General features: G+C 33.8%; 2 protein-coding genes across 3 annotated transcripts; both read left to right on the top strand.

Annotated features, from left to right (window-relative positions):
• The first annotated feature begins 736 nt into the window (after positions 1 to 736).
• On the top strand, positions 737 to 2,566 carry LOC129873922 (ethylene-responsive transcription factor ERF119-like). Its single transcript, XM_055949115.1, has one exon. It carries the CDS (start codon positions 1,029 to 1,031, stop codon positions 2,307 to 2,309), a length of 1,281 nt encoding a protein of 426 aa, XP_055805090.1. The 5' UTR covers positions 737 to 1,028; the 3' UTR covers positions 2,310 to 2,566.
• A 10,225-nt stretch (positions 2,567 to 12,791) lies between these two features.
• LOC129873682 (uncharacterized) lies at positions 12,792 to 18,147 on the top strand. Of its 2 annotated transcripts, XM_055948817.1 has the most exons (11): positions 12,792 to 13,030; positions 13,921 to 13,962; positions 14,354 to 14,696; positions 14,998 to 15,081; positions 15,498 to 15,578; positions 15,815 to 15,950; positions 16,040 to 16,202; positions 16,310 to 16,438; positions 17,231 to 17,425; positions 17,562 to 17,684; positions 17,813 to 18,147. In XM_055948817.1, the coding sequence occupies exons 3-11, from the start codon at positions 14,444 to 14,446 to the stop codon at positions 17,936 to 17,938; spliced, it is 1,290 nt and encodes a 429-aa protein (XP_055804792.1). In that variant the 5' UTR covers positions 12,792 to 13,030; positions 13,921 to 13,962; positions 14,354 to 14,443; the 3' UTR covers positions 17,939 to 18,147. The 2 variants fall into 2 exon arrangements, with proteins under 2 accessions (XP_055804792.1, XP_055804793.1); XM_055948818.1 differs by lacking the exon at positions 12,792 to 13,030 and having other exon boundaries at positions 13,917 to 13,962.
• The last annotated feature ends 973 nt before the right edge of the window (positions 18,148 to 19,120 follow it).

Below are 19,120 nucleotides of genomic sequence, written 5' to 3'. Positions count from 1 at the left end.
CATAAAAACATAGTAATATTGTAACTAACACCAGCTACTCAAACTATCTCGAATATAGTACATGTCAGTTTGCACATTTTGATGTTTGAAAAAAACAAACAAACTATACTTTATATAGTGATATGTAGGAGTAATTTTCAAAGTGGTATCTAAATATGTAAATTATAATTGATGCAAATCGAAAATATGAAAATTTAGCTACGCTGATTCTTGTTATGAGCGTCACCATATATTTATTTTTTAAAATTTATTTAACGGATGGGGTAATAAAGTACGTGCGATGGAGAAGGCAAATTCTTGCTACATGGGTGATAAGTGTTAATTGCATATTGACCCAAAACAGACAATATGGGTAAAATTAGGCCAACAATAATTAAGTTCTAAGATTCGTCACTTGTGGATAATTTTTTTTTCTTTTTATAATAAGTTTTAACGTTAGGCAGATAGATGCTTTGAGTTCCTTTTTGTAAATGAAGGATCATTCAGCATCATGGTTTCCTGTGTGTTTCATGCACGGAACAATGATGCACCATGTCTCTTTCACAAGTGATAATTTCAATGTCCATCGCCTTGAAGATCAGAAAAGGAATTTATTAATTAATAAATGCATTGATAAGTGACATATAATGTGAATTAATTATCTCCATCATGTTGTACTTATATAATAAGAAGACAAATCAGAAATATTGTAGTGACCAAACTCATGCCACATACTTTATCCCAGAAAACAAGTTATATCTCTTAAAATATGAAACAAGAAACTGCAATCTTTGGCTGGGTCAAACTACCTATTAAAAATTAAATCCTTTTGTTTTCTGTAGTTTTATCAATCAGAAACCTTCCATTTGTTGTCACAAGAAGCACAAATTATTTTTAAAATCTTAACAAGATGAATAAACTTCATATAAATACCACTTCACACCAACCTAAGTTCTGCACAAGAACTATCACAAATCCATGATTAAAGTCACAATTCATCATTTTTTGTGATTGTACTTTAATATACTAACACTCTTAACGCTCGTGCGATGGCTAGGAAACGAAGGGCCATTGAGGGACTTGGTGAAAAACCCCGCAATGATGTTAATCAAGGGAATGTGGCCTGGGACGAAATGGTAAAGGAAACTGTTGTTGCAGCCGCACTTGGAGGAGCGCGGCGAGCACGAAAGAGATTCGTGGGTGTTAGACAGAGGCCATCAGGTAGATGGGTAGCTGAAATTAAAGATACTATACAAAAAATAAGGGTGTGGTTAGGTACCTTTGACACAGCTGAAGAAGCAGCAAGGGCATATGATGAAGCTGCTTGTTTACTTCGTGGAGCTAATACTCGCACGAATTTCTGGCCCTGTTCTTCATCTTCTTCTTCTACTCCAGCTCTTCCTTCGAAAATCACTAATCTTCTTATTAATAGGCTCAAAGCTAGAAACAATTCCTTAGCCGCTGCTGCTGCTGCGGCTTCTTCTTCTTCTTCTTCTTCTGATGAACCCGTGGCCGAAAATCATGATCAGGACAAACAGGGAGAAGAATTCAGAGAAGAAGAAACTTATTTTTCGGATTTACAGTATATGGAGTATCTGAAGGATCCTGAAGATCTGATTACTGATAACAACATGATCAGTAATATGAGTGCAATTAACGTGAGCAATGTCACAAACACCTTGGAGGCATGCTTGACTGAAAACGATTATAGTGTAATTCAGCCTGTGAAAAACGATGAAAACTCAATTGCTGGAGAGATTAATAATATTGTGGAAGAGGACGCAGAAGAAGAGGAAAACAATACTGATATAGGAGATGTAGTGGTAGAGCCAATTGACTTCCAATTTGTTGATGAAATTGGATCATCATATTACTATTCACCATTTGAGATAGCTGAAGAGATTAATTCATCAGAAACAATTGAACAGGGGATGATTTATGGAGACGAGTCATCGATGCTAACCGAAGCTATGAGGAGGATGAATTACGAGAGGAAATTCTCAGCATCACTTTATGCTTTCAACGGAATTACAGAATGCTTAAAGTTGAAGCTGAAATCCGGAGGAAGATCAGAGCAATTAAGCAGATTGAGGAATGCATGCAAAAGAAACCGTAACGAGGAGGAAGAGAAGAAAATTCATGAAGAAGGAGTTAATGAGAAGAAAGATAGTGAATACAGTTCAGAAAGTTCATCAGAAACTGGACGATCTTCTACTTCACTGGAAACAGGATCATCTTCTTCCACGATTTCAGAAGAAACTACTTACGATAGTGAATTGTCCCTATGGAGCTCAATTGATCTACCACCAATCTGCACCTTTTTTACTTAGAAAAACTTTCTTTTTCCCTGTTATTTTCAGTACGTTGTTGTTAGATCACGTAACTTTTGTTTTCACAGGGTGAAGATGAACATTACTCTGTGTTCTCGTTCATTTTTTTCAAGATCACTATATCTTGGTATCGTCACCAAAGAAAACAACGCAATCTAAAGCAAAATCTATAGGATCACGTGTATTCCATATTTACTTAAGTTATCGATGACGGATGGTCAGTTCTTGTTCATGGTCATTGAGACCTATGGCGAAATCAGGGCGTTCAGATATAATAACTTGCCGAATGGAATTCATATTTATTATATATTCATAAAAAAAATATATATATCATGTATAAATAGTATAAATTTTTGTCGAAGGAGATATGAATGACCCCTTAGCAATAGATGGCTCCGGCCCTGATTGAGACGTTTAACTTATAAATACGACTTTGGCTATGGAATGAACTACACATCTTGTCCAACTTTGATCTCTTCAAGATTGAATTGTGCTATTGTAAAAAGGACATTGTTCGCTTTTTTCCTTCGAATATAATGGCTGGCTGGCTGGGTTACTACTGCCAAATCGAGAAATCAGCTTCGATTGTGTAGTGTATAATATATCTATGAAATGCTCCCTCCATAGTCCATCCTAAATTACTTGTAGTTTTTTCTTTTCGAGATTTAAATGATGTGAATTTTGATTTAAAAACATATATTTTTATCATATTAACATGAATTTTCTTTGTAATTTATAGTCATATAATTTTTTGAATATATAAATTTAATTTGAAAATTCTGAGTTTGATCTAATTAATTTAACTTCGAAGATGAGTCAAATTGACTCTCGAAAAGAAAAAAAAACCGATATAGTCAGACGTCTCTATAACATTCATCCTCTACAACAACAAGTCATTATAACGATCAATTTTTTTTGAAACTTACGTAATATTATATTTTTCTATAATACCTATTTACTATAGCAACTAAAGGATATCCTGGCAGACGATACTGTTATAATGAGATTTGGTTGTATCTAGTTTGGGACAGAAGGAGTACAGTACACATGTAATTCCAAGCAGAAACTAGTTCATCTAGTGTACATCTATGTAAGTTCCCCATTAGGAAACTCTCCGAGTAGAGGTTGGTAGTAAAGTTCAAGTGAGGAGAAATTCGGCCCATGTTCATTTTCATTAGATCCATGTGCGAAGGCCCATGGTCAAGTGGTGGGCTTATTCTCTGCGAGAATTCTGAATTCCGGGTGCATCCCTTCATTAGATAAATAACTCAACATTAATTAAGTGCGTCATTCAACTCTTTTTTTTTTTAAGCATGAGTGCCAACAAATAATCAATATTGACTTAATTTACATAAAATATCTAGTTTAGTGGAAAAAGCATGTATTCACGTGCACCACAATTTTTATACTAAATTCGCCCTTGCATCGAATTATATCCTTGAGTGTAATAATTATAATTTATCTGTCTCAAATTATCTATCGCAATTTCAAAACATCAATTACTCCTAGCCATTATAGACAAGCAACAATGAATAAAAGAGAAATATGACAACTAATTTGAGATGGGAATTAAATACTACCAGTTACATGAAATCGAAGAATATATTGATAATAACTTTAAAAAAGTTGAAGAGCGCCAACTGGTATAGCTAGATGTGGCGTTATGTGTGAAATTAGTTAGACACAAGGGCCATAAAACAAGGTATTTTAATTGTTTAAATTCTCCAAAAAAATACGAGTGATTATTAGTAGTAAACAGGCAATGCCACATGACATGAAATCGTATTAAAAAACACAGCTTTATTATCCAGTGATATAATTATGAGCCTTGAGAACATTGCATTATTTATCCATCATCACATGCATCTGTTTTCTCTTCGATAATTCCCAAATATGCTCTTCCATTTGTATAATATGATACGATGGACCTCTTCACTCCATCAATTAATGAATTAAATAATATATATATATATATATATATATATATATATATATATATATATATATATATATATATATTACCAAGTGGGCTCATGCAACTCGTTGTGCACCTGCAAATTCATTTGAATAAAATATTATATTTTTAATGTGAAAATTTATTAAATACTCATATTATATATGAATATACAATTTTTAATGCTAATGAATTCATTAATTTAAATTTTCAGGTTCACCTCTAATATTGCCAATCGAAAAAGGAGTTTAAAATGATGTTGCAAATTGAGAGATCACAATAAGTGTAAGTGCAAAAGACAGTATCAACAATTAAATAAAAGGTTTGTTTGTAAATGACTAGCTATAGATAACACATCTTTCACGACAGCTTGAACTTGAAAGTAAGATATATGAGTATCTTTTAGTTTAAAGTTTAAACTATGTGTGTTAGCTATTATGCCTTTTTTTATGAATGAAGTAAACTGTACTTTTCTTTAATCTTTTGCTTCTGTCTTGAAGCAAACTGATCAAGACACGTCTTGTCTGCTAGAAGCAAGGTGGATATTATAATTTGCATCAATTACTTTGAGCTCAACTCATATATATATATATATTATCATCCATTAAACTTTTGGTATATGTATACCTTGGCCTATAGCAAATTGGTCGCGTATTTATATTTCTTATTAACATAGCTCCAACGTGAAATGAATGGACTTTGTAGACATTTTTTTGAGAAAAGAAATATCAAAATTTACTTCTATAATAAGTGTTTCTCACTTTTAACAGATTCTAATTTCTAACAATGCCATTAAATAAAAAGCCTACAACTTTTTAAAATTCTCTTTAACGCCCCCCTCTCTCTGATTTTATTCTTGTCATAAATACTTTATTTTTAAAAAATAATAATATAGTTGAAAAACTCTGCCATCGTGAGTGGTTTCAACCTAATTGTCTTGGATTAGGCTCCCACATCTAGGGCTGGGCATAAAATACCGAAAACCGAATTACCGAACCGAACCGGCTATTTCGGTATTTCGGTATTCGGTATTCGGTACTTCGGTTCGGTATTCGGTACCGAAATTTAATATTTCGGTATTTCGAATTCGGTTTCGGTATTTATAATTTTTCCATTCGGTATTTGGTTACCGAATACCGAAATTATTTCTATTGGGCCTCCTAAAAATGTCTTTTAAACATAAAGGGCTATAGGCCCATTCCTACAATTTAACTAATGAAGTCCACTACTCCAGCCCAATTATCCCTAACAGGCTAACACATTACACACTAACACTTAACCTAATCACCCCTATACTTCAGACTTCACAACTTCAGTCTTCACTCTTCAGATTGAGTCTACCGCTTCAGTCTTCACGCCGCCTTCAGCCCTTCAGCTTTACGCCTTCACCGCTTCACGCGGCCATCAGCTTCACTGCTTCACGCCGCCTTCACCTTCATCGCTTCAAGCCGCCATTAGCTTCACCGCTTCACGCCGCCATCACCTTCACCACTTCACGCCGCCTTCATCTTCACCGCTTCACTTGAAGGTAAGTTCTCTTTGCTTCTTCTCTAGTTCTCTTCCTCTTCCTCTTTCAGTCTTTCTTCACATTCTGTCTCTATTTCCCCCCAAATAATACGCGTACCCTAAATTCCATTTCAAATAGATTATGAAGTTTTTGTCCTTTTTTGAGTTTAGTTGAAAAAAGTGGACAAATATATCTATACACCCCATTTTCTGAACCAAGACTCACATATTTGTTGTATTGACATATTTGTTGTATTGACATTTTCTGAACCAAGACTCACACAAGACACAACACTTGCCTCCTAACTGTAAGTCATCCCATCCCTCTTTCTAATAACTACTCTTAATTTTTGTATATGGGAATGTGAATTTTTTATTTTATTTTGTGATTTTGCATATTATTTGTCTTTAAGATTGGTGTCGAAATGAGCCTTATCTCATAAATGTTGAAGAAGAAGATTTTAATAATCTTATGAAACTTGAACTTGGTATGTTTTTCAGTTTTTGTATTTTATTTTTATATTTTTTTACTTTGTTTAATTGTTGACACATTTTAAATTCTTTTTAGCTATGGATGATATTGACTGCATTGTTCAAGCTGAAAAATAGTGAAAGCAGATTTTGGATCAGTTATGGATGGTGTGAAGAGCTATTTATTGAGCAAAAATTCCAAGCTATGATGTATTGATGTAATGATGTGTTCTCAGTTCAAACTGTCTGTGCTTATTGTATCCTATAACACAACATCGTTACAATGAAGTTTTGTTCTCTGTTTCCTCTGCTGCTACTATTTCTGTCTTCTGAGGCTCATGTTTGATTGTAATGTTTTATAACATTAATTTAAGTCGACTAACTTTTTCAATGTCGTTCGACTAATGCTGGAAATTATTGCAACCTGCAACATCTGGAAGCATTTTCAGATTTTGGATCAATTATGCTGTTGAGTGCTGTTGTTTGTTGCTGTTGTTGTGTGTTGCAGGTGTAGTTTAGCTGCTGCAGCTTATGTTTTTTGTTGCTGTAGTTGTGTGTTGCAGGTGGCAATTATTGCTGCTGCAGGTGGTGTTATTGACTGTTGTTGTTGTGTATTGCAGGTGTGGTATAGCTGCTGCAGCTTATGTTGTTTGTTGCTATTGTTGTGTGTTGCAGATATCAATTATTGCTGCTGCAGGTGGGTGTTGTTGATTGCTATTGTTTGTTGTTGTTGTTATGTGTTGCAGTGTTCCCCTGCTTTTGATGAATTCATTCAAGTATTCAACACCCAAAGTTTCATCCTCTTACTGCTTATGTTTCTATTGCAGGTCCATAAACTGCTGAAGGTTGACTGGTTGAGCACTTGAGCCTTTCAATTCAGGGTGTTGCATGTTGTATGTCCTTGTTGTTACAAGTTGTTGCTATCCTGTTTTGGACTTTTGGTGGCTGTTGTATGTCCTTGTTGTTGTTGCAGGTTGTTACTCATCTGCAGATTTTAGAAATGCAGGTTGTTACTCATGTGCAGGTTGTTGTTGTTACTCATGGTGCTTGGCAATTCTATTCAAAGAAATAGTGCATTTCATCTTTCACTTCTCTGCTTTGCTTGTCAATGAATTAGCATAGGTGTTAGATGTCCTCCATTGTAACACATTTCTCAGTACACTTAAAGCGATGTACATTGCAATCCAAGGCTTGAGAATAGTTATTGGACTTAAGGACTTTGTATTCTAAATTGTAAATTCTAATCAAGGTTCATGGTATTTTTTTTAGTCTTCATTGTTAAACAGGTAAATGAAATATTCTTAGTCTGAGTTTTTCAGAATATTTCCTACATTTTTCTCATGCTTTTAAATGAAATCTTCACATCTTTTATTGTTGCTAATGTGAATATGATGTACTAACATATTTCGTGTGGACTTCAACTTCAATATGGGATTACCGAATACCGTATCGAACCGAATTTTGATTTACCGATTACCGAATTACCGAACCGAAGTTTGAAAGTTCGGTATTTGGTATATACTTTGAATTACCGATTATCGAATTTTCGAACTCAAACTTTGTAAATACCGAACCGAATACCGAATGCCCAGCCCTACCCACATCTACTTAATTGTTAGAATTGGACTGATTAATACTCTTATCAAACGAGAGGAAAAACTTGACCGTGAAATTTAAGGAAGTGGACGGACAATACAATGAATGTAGGCAATTGTTATAAATATAATTTAAGTTTCCAATAATTTTTTTATTAAAAAAATTGTTTTAAGTTATAGAGTATTTTTCTTCACGTACTATAAATATAATTTAACTTATATTATTATAAAAGACTATTACTCAATATGTTAGATTATGACATTACAACAACCATAAAATAAGATTTAAAATGACCCTCCTGTAAAGGAGGGAAGGTTGTTTTTGATAAAACGATCTTCGGCTAAAGTAAAATATATCACAATATTTATGAAAAAATACAGATTACAATATTACACTTGATACATGACATAACGGGTTATTAGTCCACCTAATTTAGTAGTATAAAATTCTTTAAACATACGCAAATTTCTAAAATATCTTAATGAACAAAATGTCACATTTCAACTCGCGATTTTAAGAACTCATTCTGTATTTGACGTATTAGATAAAATAATCATACTAGTATAAAATTGAAAGTATCTTAATCAGTGTCTAAATTATATTAGTAATAATTTCTTTTTATAAAACAAACCAACTTAGCAAATTAATAAGAAAAAAAGATAGTAAAAGAAAGAGAGAGAGAGTTGAGAGAATTCTATATATTAATTCTCTAATCCGCAAGGCTATTTATAGCCAAGGGAATCAGAGGATAAGGAAGAGAGTAGTGGGTTCCTTTAATAAAAGTGGAACATCCACTATCTTTTTCTTTCATAATACTCCCCCTTGGATGTCCTCGTGTAATGTGCCTCATTAAAAATTTTACTAGGAAAAACCCAGTGAAAAAAAGTCTAATGAAGGAAAAAGAATACACACATATGGTAATACGTCTTGAGTGCTGCCTTATTAAAAACCTTACCAAAAAAACTCAGTAGGACAAAACCTTGATTAAGGGAAGAGTACAACGCGTATTTTACTCCCGCGGATGCAAACTTCATTTGATATTTTGGAGACGACGCATTCCAATCTTATATCTTAGTTTCTCAAAAGTTGATGTTGGTAATGCCTTTGTGAATAATCTGCAAGATTAGCACTCGAACGAACTTATTGTACATCAATATCACCATTCTTCTAGAGATCATGTGTGAAGAATAATTTTGGTGAAATATGTTTCGTTCTATCCTCTTTTATGAAGCCACCTTTCAATTGAACTATGCACGCGACATTGTCTTCGAATATAACTGTGGGTACTTTAACATCATTTTTCAGGCCGCATCTTTCTTTGATGAACTGTATCATCGATCTCAACCATACACATTCTCTACTTGCCTCATGAATTGCTATTATTTCAGAATGATTTGAAGAAGTAATAATAATAGACTGCTTTGTAGATCGTCATGATATAGTAGTTCCCCTTTATGTAAATAGATAGCCTGTTAGAGATCGAGCTTTATGTGGATCTGATAAATAACCTGCATCTGCATAACCAATAAGATCTGCACAATCTTTGTTAGTATAAAACAAACCCATATCAATGGTACTCTTTAGGTATCGTAAAATATGTTTGATACCGTTCCAATGTCTTCGCATTGGGGATGAACTATACCTTGCCAAAAAATTAATAAAAAAATATTATATTAGACTTGGTTGCGTTAGCAAGATACATAAGTGCACCAATAACACTGAGATATGATACTTCAGGACCAAGAAATTTTTCATTCTCTTCTGGAGGTCAAAATGGATCTTTATCCACTTCAAGTGATCGAACAACCATTAGATACTTATTGGTTGTGCTTTGTCCATGTAAATTATTTTAAGATTTTTTCAGTGTAGACAGATTGGTGGACAAAAACCCCGTATGCTAAATGTTCAATTTGCAGACTTAGACAAAGTTTTATCTTTTCAAGATCTTTCATCTCAAATTCTTTCTATAGATATTCAATCGCCTTTTGGACCTCTTCAGGGGTTTCAATGAGATTTATTCATCAAAATAAACGATAAGTATAACAAACTCTGATTCCGTTTTCTTAATAAAAATACATGATTAAATGACATCATTTATATAACCTTCATTTATCAAGTACTCACTAAGGCTATTATACCACATACGCTCTGATTGTTTCAGACCATATAATGATTTTTGCAATTTAATTGAGTACATCTCCCGAGACTTAGTACATATTTCAGGCAATTTCAATCCTTCTGAAATTTTTATGTAAATTTCATTATCAAATAAATCATAAAGGTAAGTTGTAACTACATCCATTAGATGTATTTCAAGATTTTTATACAACTAAACTGATAAGATATCGAAAAGTTATTTCATTCATAACAGGTGAATATGTTTCTTCATAGTTGACCACGGGTCTTTGAGAGAATCCTTGTGCAACAAGGCGTTCTTTGTATCTTACAATTTTATTTTTCTCATTTTGTTTTCGCACATAAACCCATTTATAGCCAATTGATTTTACACTTTCACGGGTTTGAACTACAAGTCCAAAAACCTCACGTTTAACAAGTGAGTCTAATTCTGATTGAATTGCCTTTTGTTATTCTGTCCAATCACATCTACGTCGATATTCTTCGACGAATTTAGGCTCAAGGCTTTCACTATCTTACATGAGGTTAAGTGCAATATTATGTGCAAAAATATTATCCATCATGATTTTTGATCGATCTAAATTTATCTCATCACCGGTAGAACTTATTGAAAGTCTTCATTCACTTGAGTCTCGGGTTCACTGATTTCTTAAGGAATATCAGGATTACTCAAATTTTGACCTTCTTTAGAAGGTTCTTTTGTCGTATCATCTTTATTATTTCTCACGCTTCTTTTTCTAAGATTTTTATCCTTTGAACCCAATGGTCTACCACGCTATAGGCATGTTTGGGATTCAGAAGTTATGATACTAATAAATGGTCCTTTTGGGACATCAATTCGGATAGGCACATTCACTGCAGGGATATATGACTTAATTACCATTTCAAATCAGTAAATGCATCTAGAATTTGATTTGCTATTTTTTGTTAGTGGATGGTCTTCTGGACCTTCTGCTTATATGTGCGGGTACGTGGATCAAAATGAAATAGTGATGAAACTTTTCATGCAATTTCTCTTTCGGGTTCCTTTTTCTCTCCCCCTAATTGCGGAAAAATTGTTTCATCAAATCGATAATCTACAAATCGAGCAGTAAATAAGTCTCCTATCAACGGTTCAAGGTAGCAAATTATAGAGGTAAGTCAAACCCAACATATATGCCCAACCTTCGTTGAGGGCCCATCTTTGAATGTTGTGGTGGTGCTATAGGCACATATACCGCACAATCAAAAATTCGTAGATGAGCTATATTTGACTCATGACCAAATACTAATTGTGACAGAGATTAATTATTATAATTAGTCGGTCTGAATCGTACAAGTACTGCTACATGTAAGATAGCGTGACCCCAAACAATAATCAGCAATTTTTTTTCTTAAGTAGAGGTCTTTCTATCAATTGTATGCGCTTAATAAATGACTCTGCAAGGCCATTTTGAGTAGGAAAATGAGCAACATGATGATCAATTTTTATCCTAATTGATAAGCAATCATCAAAAGCTTGCGATGTAAATTCTCCAGCATTATCAAGGCAAATAGCTTTAATTGGATAATCTAGGAATTACGCCCTTAATCTTATTATTTGTGCTAATAACTTCGCAAACGCCAGGTTGCAAGATGATAAGAGGTACACATGAGACCATCTTGATGATGCATCTATTAGGACCATATAATATCTAAACAATCCACTAGGTGGATGAATAGGTCCACATATATTTTTATGTATACGCTCTAAAAAATCAAGAGATTCGATGTCAACCTTTAGGGTTGATGGTCTAGCAATTAATTTGCCTTGATAACAAGCAGCACATGAAAATTCATCATTCGTAAGAATCTTCAAGTTCTTTAACGGATGCCCAATTGATTTTTCAAGAATTCGTCTCATCGTTATTGATCTAGGATGATCTATTCGATCATGCCATAACACAAAGGTATTTAGATCAGTAAACTTTTGGTTTACGATCAAATGTGCTTCAATTGCACTTATTTCTGCATAATATAGGCCAAACGACAAAGTTGGTAATTTTTTCAAGATATATTCCTGGCCTGAGACACTCTTGGTTTTACCAAGGTATTCAATATTCATTTTATTTAATGTCTCAACATGATATCCATTTCTGCGGATATCTTTAAAATTTAACAAGTTTTTTGGGGATTTAGAAGAGAACAGTGCATCTTCTATAACAATCTTTGTCCCCTTAGGCAGAAATATTCTTCCGGAGCCTTCAATCATTTTTGAATTACCAAAAATTCTCGTAACGTTTGCTTTTCTTCTAAGCAAGTAGAAAAAATATTTCTCGTCTTTAAAAATGGCACGAGTCGTTCCACTATCAATTACACAAATATCCTTGTGATTGATTATTGATCCAAACAAAATTTGAGGCATATCCATATTTTTTTATTTTTGTTACCTTTTTAAAATAACTCAAAGTGATGAAAGCTCGTGCTGATAACGTGTTATAAAACAAACCAAGTTAGCAAATTAATAAGAAAAAGAGATAGTAAAAGAAAGAGAGAGAGTTGAGCAAATTCTATATATTAATTCTTCAATCCGCAAGGCTATTTAAATCCAAGAAAATTAGAGAATAAGGAAGAGAGTAGTGTGTGCATGAAAATGGAACATCCACTGTCTTTTTCTTTCGTTACATTTCTAATATTTTTTTACATAATATAAAATGAAATAATAATAGAAGAATTAATCAACAAATAGAGAGGAGTGGCGCCAGTAACTATATAAACAAACAGAAATGTTAAAGGACGTTTGTGTCCGTCCTCCTTTTCGTCTTCCTCCTGGTTTTTCTCATTCCTCTGTAAAAATTTCTCTATCTATATATTTATATAATCACTCCATCAAATCCTAACACATATACATATCTATCTATCCATATATATAACCAGAAAAAAAAAACTAGTTTTGTATATATATAAATAATAAGATCAGGTTGTGTACAGAGAAGGTTCGGAAGTGTGTTTGGATCCGACGTCGGACCCACACTTCCTCCTCCTATTCTCTGTATTCCTCCATTTTTGTTTTCTCTTCTTCATCTTCAGCCGACGCCACGTATGCCCTTATTTCTTCGTATTTGTTGACATTGTTGTTGAATCGCATTTCCTAGCTTTCTATTCATTTCTTTGTGAATTCATTTTCTATTCGTATTGCTTTTTGAATTTCATGGTTTCAAATTGTAGGATATTATTTTTGAAATTTTCCCTTTTTAAGGTCTGCTGATTCATAAATTGTTGACATTATAGTTCGTCGTTTTTTTTTTGGGTTGATACTCCTGGTTCTTATTTTGGGGTTTTCTGCTTTCACTTTCATCTGCATTTTTCTCCCTGTTGTTAAGAAGAAGTTGTTCTTATTTATTTGTCCGTTTGGGTGCGTTTTATCCATTGCCTTTATGGATTTTGTCCTCTGCTAATTTTGATGTGATCCGTTTGCTTCTTTCAATTATTGCCTATCTTGATCGTACTATTTAAAAATGTTAATGGGTGTGAGTTCAAACTAGTGTATTTTTGGAGAATCTCAAATGGGTACGAGTTTGTGCAACTTAGATTATAGCTGATATGACATATTTTAATTTGATTCAGTCTCGGAAAGTAAAAAAAAAAGACTCATCATGTTCATTCCATCTCTTTCTGCCATATCGTTTTGAAAAAGGCAAGGCAACTTATAAAATTGAAATTAAAAATGTGGGGGAAAAACAGCTTATCTTGTCACTTACTTTTAATAATCTTACTTCTATGTCCCTACCTTTCCTTTTTTTTTTTTTTTTTCCTTTCTTCCTTCTCATCTGCAAATCACATGAAACAACTGACGTGCAGCTTGTAGAATTTATTTAGTTGTCTTTTGGGTTTTATTGCAAGAAGATGTCTATTTCAGGTCTTCAATAGATTTGTGAACTGCCAAATAAAGACTAATTAATGTTGATTTAATTAAATGCTTCTTTGCAGACGGGTGATGCTTAATTTTGGAACTTTTACTGAGTTTTGAGAGTAAGAATGGCACTTCCTTAGCTTTGTTCACTATGGCACTTCCTTAGCTTTGTTCACTATGGCACTTCCTTAGCTTTGTTCACTCTTCTGAAACTAATCATTTTACATATCTTGCTGTTAGTTCAAGATGCTAATACTCTCTTAACTTTCTTTGTCCAGTAGAGCTAAATAATCTGCTTAAGTAATTATTATATGGATATCATGCATATACCTATGACGGATAATTATTTTCACTAACGAAAATTTCATGCTTTGGGGTTAGAATACTATAAGCAACATGGTCATTGAGGATTCATATAACTGCCGCAGGTTGTGTGAGATTGAGGTCGTAGTTGTTGTACTAGTACTATAACTACACATTTCTAAATTTTTTCTCTTATGCATGTGCTAGGTATCCTTATTTCTTGTGTTCCACCTGGAAGTGGTGTCTCGTATGGGATAGTATTGATTGGCAGAGAAATTTGTCACCCGAGTTAGAGGAATGGGTGCTTGTGTATCAACTCCAGCAATTCCTATCAAAATGAGGAAGAAATTTCCTGGTCGCCCTAGAAAGTACCATGGAAAGAATTCAAAATCTGTTTCAAAATTAAATAGTGATGCTGGAGCACTGGTTACAGATATTGCAGTTAGTGAGTTTGTTCACAAAACCACAACCTGCAGAAGATCTGAGTGCTCCAATTCTAAAGTCCATATTACTCAGATGCAGTGGTACCATAGTCAAATAGATGCCAATGGTATGTGATATTTCTGTTTCTTATTTCGAAACTTATCCATTTCATATGCTTATGATTGATGATAAATCTATCAAATTAAGCCATTTTAATTTGCTACTTTTTATTTTGTTGATGGCCTTAAATATAGTTCATTGATTCATGGATGTATTTTCTGAAGAGTATACCCTGCTTTAAGTATATTGTGGTGATTTTCTGTTGACAAGACGGTCCATGTGATTGTTCATTTCTCTTCAAAGCATTTCGAGAGGAGTTTAGTTGGTTTGAGGAACTTGCAATAATGAGCGGTTTACCTGCTTTGCAGTTCTTTGCCAAGAGGATGCATGGTTTGACACAGTCAGCATTTTTGAGTCTGACTCAGATGATGAATTCAGTAGTGTTCATGGAGGTAACTACTTTAGTATCTTTGTTTTCGTACTTGTAGCGAATGACTTGTTCAGTATTTGGACCAAGAACACGTCTTGTTCATTACCCAGTGCTTGATTATGAATAGCTAATGTGTTCATTAGCTAGTTTTTGTCCCTTTCATTTAGCTATTGTTATTTATGGGACGGAGTTTTTCATCCTATCTTTTGTGGAAATTTCTGAATGATTAATATTCTTGGAATAATTTTTGCTTTGTGAACTTAGCTTTCCAAGGTTCATATAGTCCTTCAGATCAAAGCATTTAATTTAATCTATACCCTTCGCAACCTTATGTAGTTATGTACATGTGTTCACTCTATTACATATCATAGTCTTCTCTACCAAAGCTAGTTTCTTCCATGAGTTTCAGTGACAAGATCATTAATGCATCAAATTCAGGTCGAGTTTCTCAAGTAAGGAAATCAACAATTATAAGGCTCTCTCTGAGAACATCTGTTGAAGAAGAAAAAAATGGATTTCGTAAGTACCTTGTGACTTTCCATTCAGTCATTACTCTTCAGTATAAATTGAGTCCCATTTGAGAGGAATTTGTTTCATAACCTCCTGGTCATTTTGTAATCTAAGAACCATATTATCTTACTGAATCATGACGTGACAGTCCTGTTTAATTTCCTTCTTATGTAATGTAAAGAAATGTGCAAAAACTAATGCAAAGGTAGCATTATAATACATTAACCATAATGGTACTCTTGTAGGCGCACCAAGAAAGTATCTTTTGCGTCCCAGGGCTGGGCTCATTGTTCCTCGTTGTACAGAAGAAAAGCCAACTGCAGGAAGTTGGTCTGAGATTGAGCCCTCGACCTTTAAGCTACGTAGCAGTAGTTTTTTCATGTATGCTCTTAATTTGGCCTTTTTGTCAATTAATCAGTCCTGTTGATCTTTCGTAATATAATTTATCCGTTTGTTTCTTTGCATTGTAGAGATAAGAAAAAATCACCTGCTCCAAATGTGTCTCCTTATACTCCTATTGGAGTCGATTTATTTTTGCGCCCAAAAAAGATCAATCACATTGCTCAACATGTTGAACTTCCTTCTGTAAAAGGAGGTGGAAAATTACCTCCACTACTAATTGTCAACATTCAGGCAAGACTTGCCCCCCCCCCCCCCCCCCCCGCTCATCTTCCCCACAAAGGAAATAAAAGATCTTTTAGTTTTCTATACTAATGAAATAAAGTTGCACTTCTGTACAGTTACCTACATATCCTGCTCAAATGTTTATTGGTGATGCTGATGGGGAAAGCTTGAGCCTTGTAGTATATTTTAAACTTTCTGAAACTATGGAGAAAGACGTCTCTCCTCAGTTCCAGGACAGCATCAAGGTAGGTTATGTCTAACTTTTTCAAGCAAAAGCACCACTTTTTTTGTGTGTGTGAATTCCTTGAGGGATGGAGGTTTTGTGCATGGTAGAGGCAGAAAGCTAATGCCGATTTCTTTAGCGTTTCTTTCTGGACAGTGGAAAGGGTTGAGTAGGGTAGGAAAGGGAGCTTGTTAAATTTGCTATCTTGGTGCTTTCTTGAGAGCACCTAGTACTCTTTATTTTGTTCCATCCAATAAAGGACATCTTTCTTTCTATATGTGACATCCTCAAGATTTTCTCATTTATAACTTATTTCCCTCAAACTAAATTGTACCAACAACTTATACATATTCTCTCATTCTCCTTGTCCCTGAAAAGTCAACTAAGTTTTTCGATTCGGGGTGTTCCTTTTCCTGTTTAAACTCCTCCATCTGGCATTTGGTTGGTTATACAAGAAAGCTAAACATCTTTTCACAATGGAAGAGTTTCCATCTAGTCTGGCATTGAGAGGATAAACGCCTTATCATGTGTTTTCTCCTTTCTTGACAGAGCTGAAAATCTAAGTCTTGCTTGATCGAGATGACAACACTTAGAGTGGGATGATTTTTTAGTTCACGCCCATGTCTCTATATTTTTTCCCCTGCTCCTGGGACAGGGGTTATTTATATCAAACTTTTGCTGACATGGTTTTTTTTCCTTATGAAAATGTGATGATCCTCTAAGCCGTTTACTTTTTAGTGGAACTGGCGGATTGGGAGAAATCAGTGGAACTTGTTTCCCAATTTGATTTTCTTTCTATTGGCTTATGTGACAGAAACTTATTGATGATGATATGGAGAAGGTTAAAGGATTTGCAAAAGATTCAATAGTTTCTTTCAGAGAGAGGTTGAAAATAATGGTTGGGGCGGTTAATCCAGAAGATCTTGTTTCCAGTTCAACTGAAAGGAAGCTTTTGAATAGTTACAACGAGAAACCTGTACTTTCTCGCCCTCAACACAGCTTTTATGAGGTGGATATATATATTCTGTGATGATCTTTTACTTACTGCTCGATCTATGGCATTAGTTAATAGTCAGTTTAGCAATGTGTTTGCTGTTCTTGAACATCAAAACGAGCTCTATTTACCTGTTCTCTGTTAATTGCAGGGCTCAAATTACTTTGAGATTGATCTTGACATTCATCGCTTCAGCTACATAGCAAGAAGGGGACTTGATGCATTCAGAGATCGTTTACAGCATGGCATACTTGATCTTGGTCTAACAATTCAGGTTTTTTGTTATTATACTTTTCACTTATTGAGAAATAGAAAATGAGCTGATGCTTTGGCTTTATAAATGATGTGCACGGATTTAACTTATATACACTGATAACGTAAAAATAACTCTAAATCCTGTAGGCACAAAAACCGGAGGAGCTGCCAGAGAAAGTGCTCGCTTGTGTAAGATTGAACAAGATTGATTTTGTTGACAATGGACAAATTCCAACTCTTATGAGCATTGAGGAGGATGAATGTTCATACTAATTAATACCAATCAATGATACATTTGCATGTTGCATGGGGGAGTTTTCAAATGGTCCCTTAATCATCAAACAATTCCAACTTTCTATACAAGACAAAAAAAAAAAATTGTATTAGAAGAAATTGTATTCTGAAAGATGAAATTAAACATGTTGATACTATTACAGCATTTTTTATCTGATCACCCTCTTAACATAATTTAGTAATAAAAAAACCACTATCACTTATCATTTACTTTTAAGATACTGTATATATTTGAGAAGGCAATTTGAGTGTTTTTAAATTCAAGTCTATTTGCTTGTGTGCATCTTTGCACCTACAGACTTGACAATTCGATATTTATCTCTATGTTATTTCCTACCTCAGAAACTTTTGATCATATCAAATTCTATCATCGTAAATGAATAATAAAAATCTCATCATTGATCATTGCTAGGTCTGGAGGTGGAAATGTGAAGAACCTACTTTTGGGTTTTGATTATTTTGACTAAGTATGCGTTTGGACATGCAATTTGAGATCATCAAATTACGATCCCTGATTCTCCAAAAAAGCAGGATTTGGGATTCCAAATCGTAATTTCAATTTTTTAAAAAATATATAAAACTTGATACATAAGTTTATATTTTATAAAAAAATAAACAAACATTATTTTAAATTTGAAAAAAGGAAATCATGGTGTGATAAAATTTCATATACCATGCGAAAGGATTATATGAATGGATAGCTAGGTTACTACTATTGTTAACTAATTAATCTTTATGAAATTATGTGTATTTGAAAGTTTATAATCACAAACATTTACTTATAAAATAAACATGGAGATATGTGATTAATCAATGAGATGTCTTAGCATGTTCCAATATATTATTTATGAATATGGTCTGCTCATTTAGTAAGATTATATAAAAATTGAGAACATTTTGATAGTTTTCACGGGGTTTCATGTTTATGGGAAAAAATACAACTTAAAAAATTCATAATAGGATTTTTTTTCTAAGTTTAGGGAGTAATAGGACCCTCACATAATTTAAGCGTGTAACTTGCAATTTCACCATAGTTAAAGGAGTTCTTATGTCTTATTTCTAAAAATTATGATAATTACATTTTGGCTTTAGACCACCAATTTTGTTCAGTCGTACTCGAGATGGGGATGAAGATTTAGGAGCTATGCAGTTCATGATTCT

Source organism: Solanum dulcamara, chromosome 11 (genome assembly GCF_947179165.1).
Source record: "Solanum dulcamara chromosome 11, daSolDulc1.2, whole genome shotgun sequence".
Lineage (NCBI taxonomy): Eukaryota > Viridiplantae > Streptophyta > Magnoliopsida > Solanales > Solanaceae > Solanum > Solanum dulcamara.
Note: the sequence above shows the minus strand (reverse complement) of the source record. Positions and strands in the feature narration are given on the sequence as shown.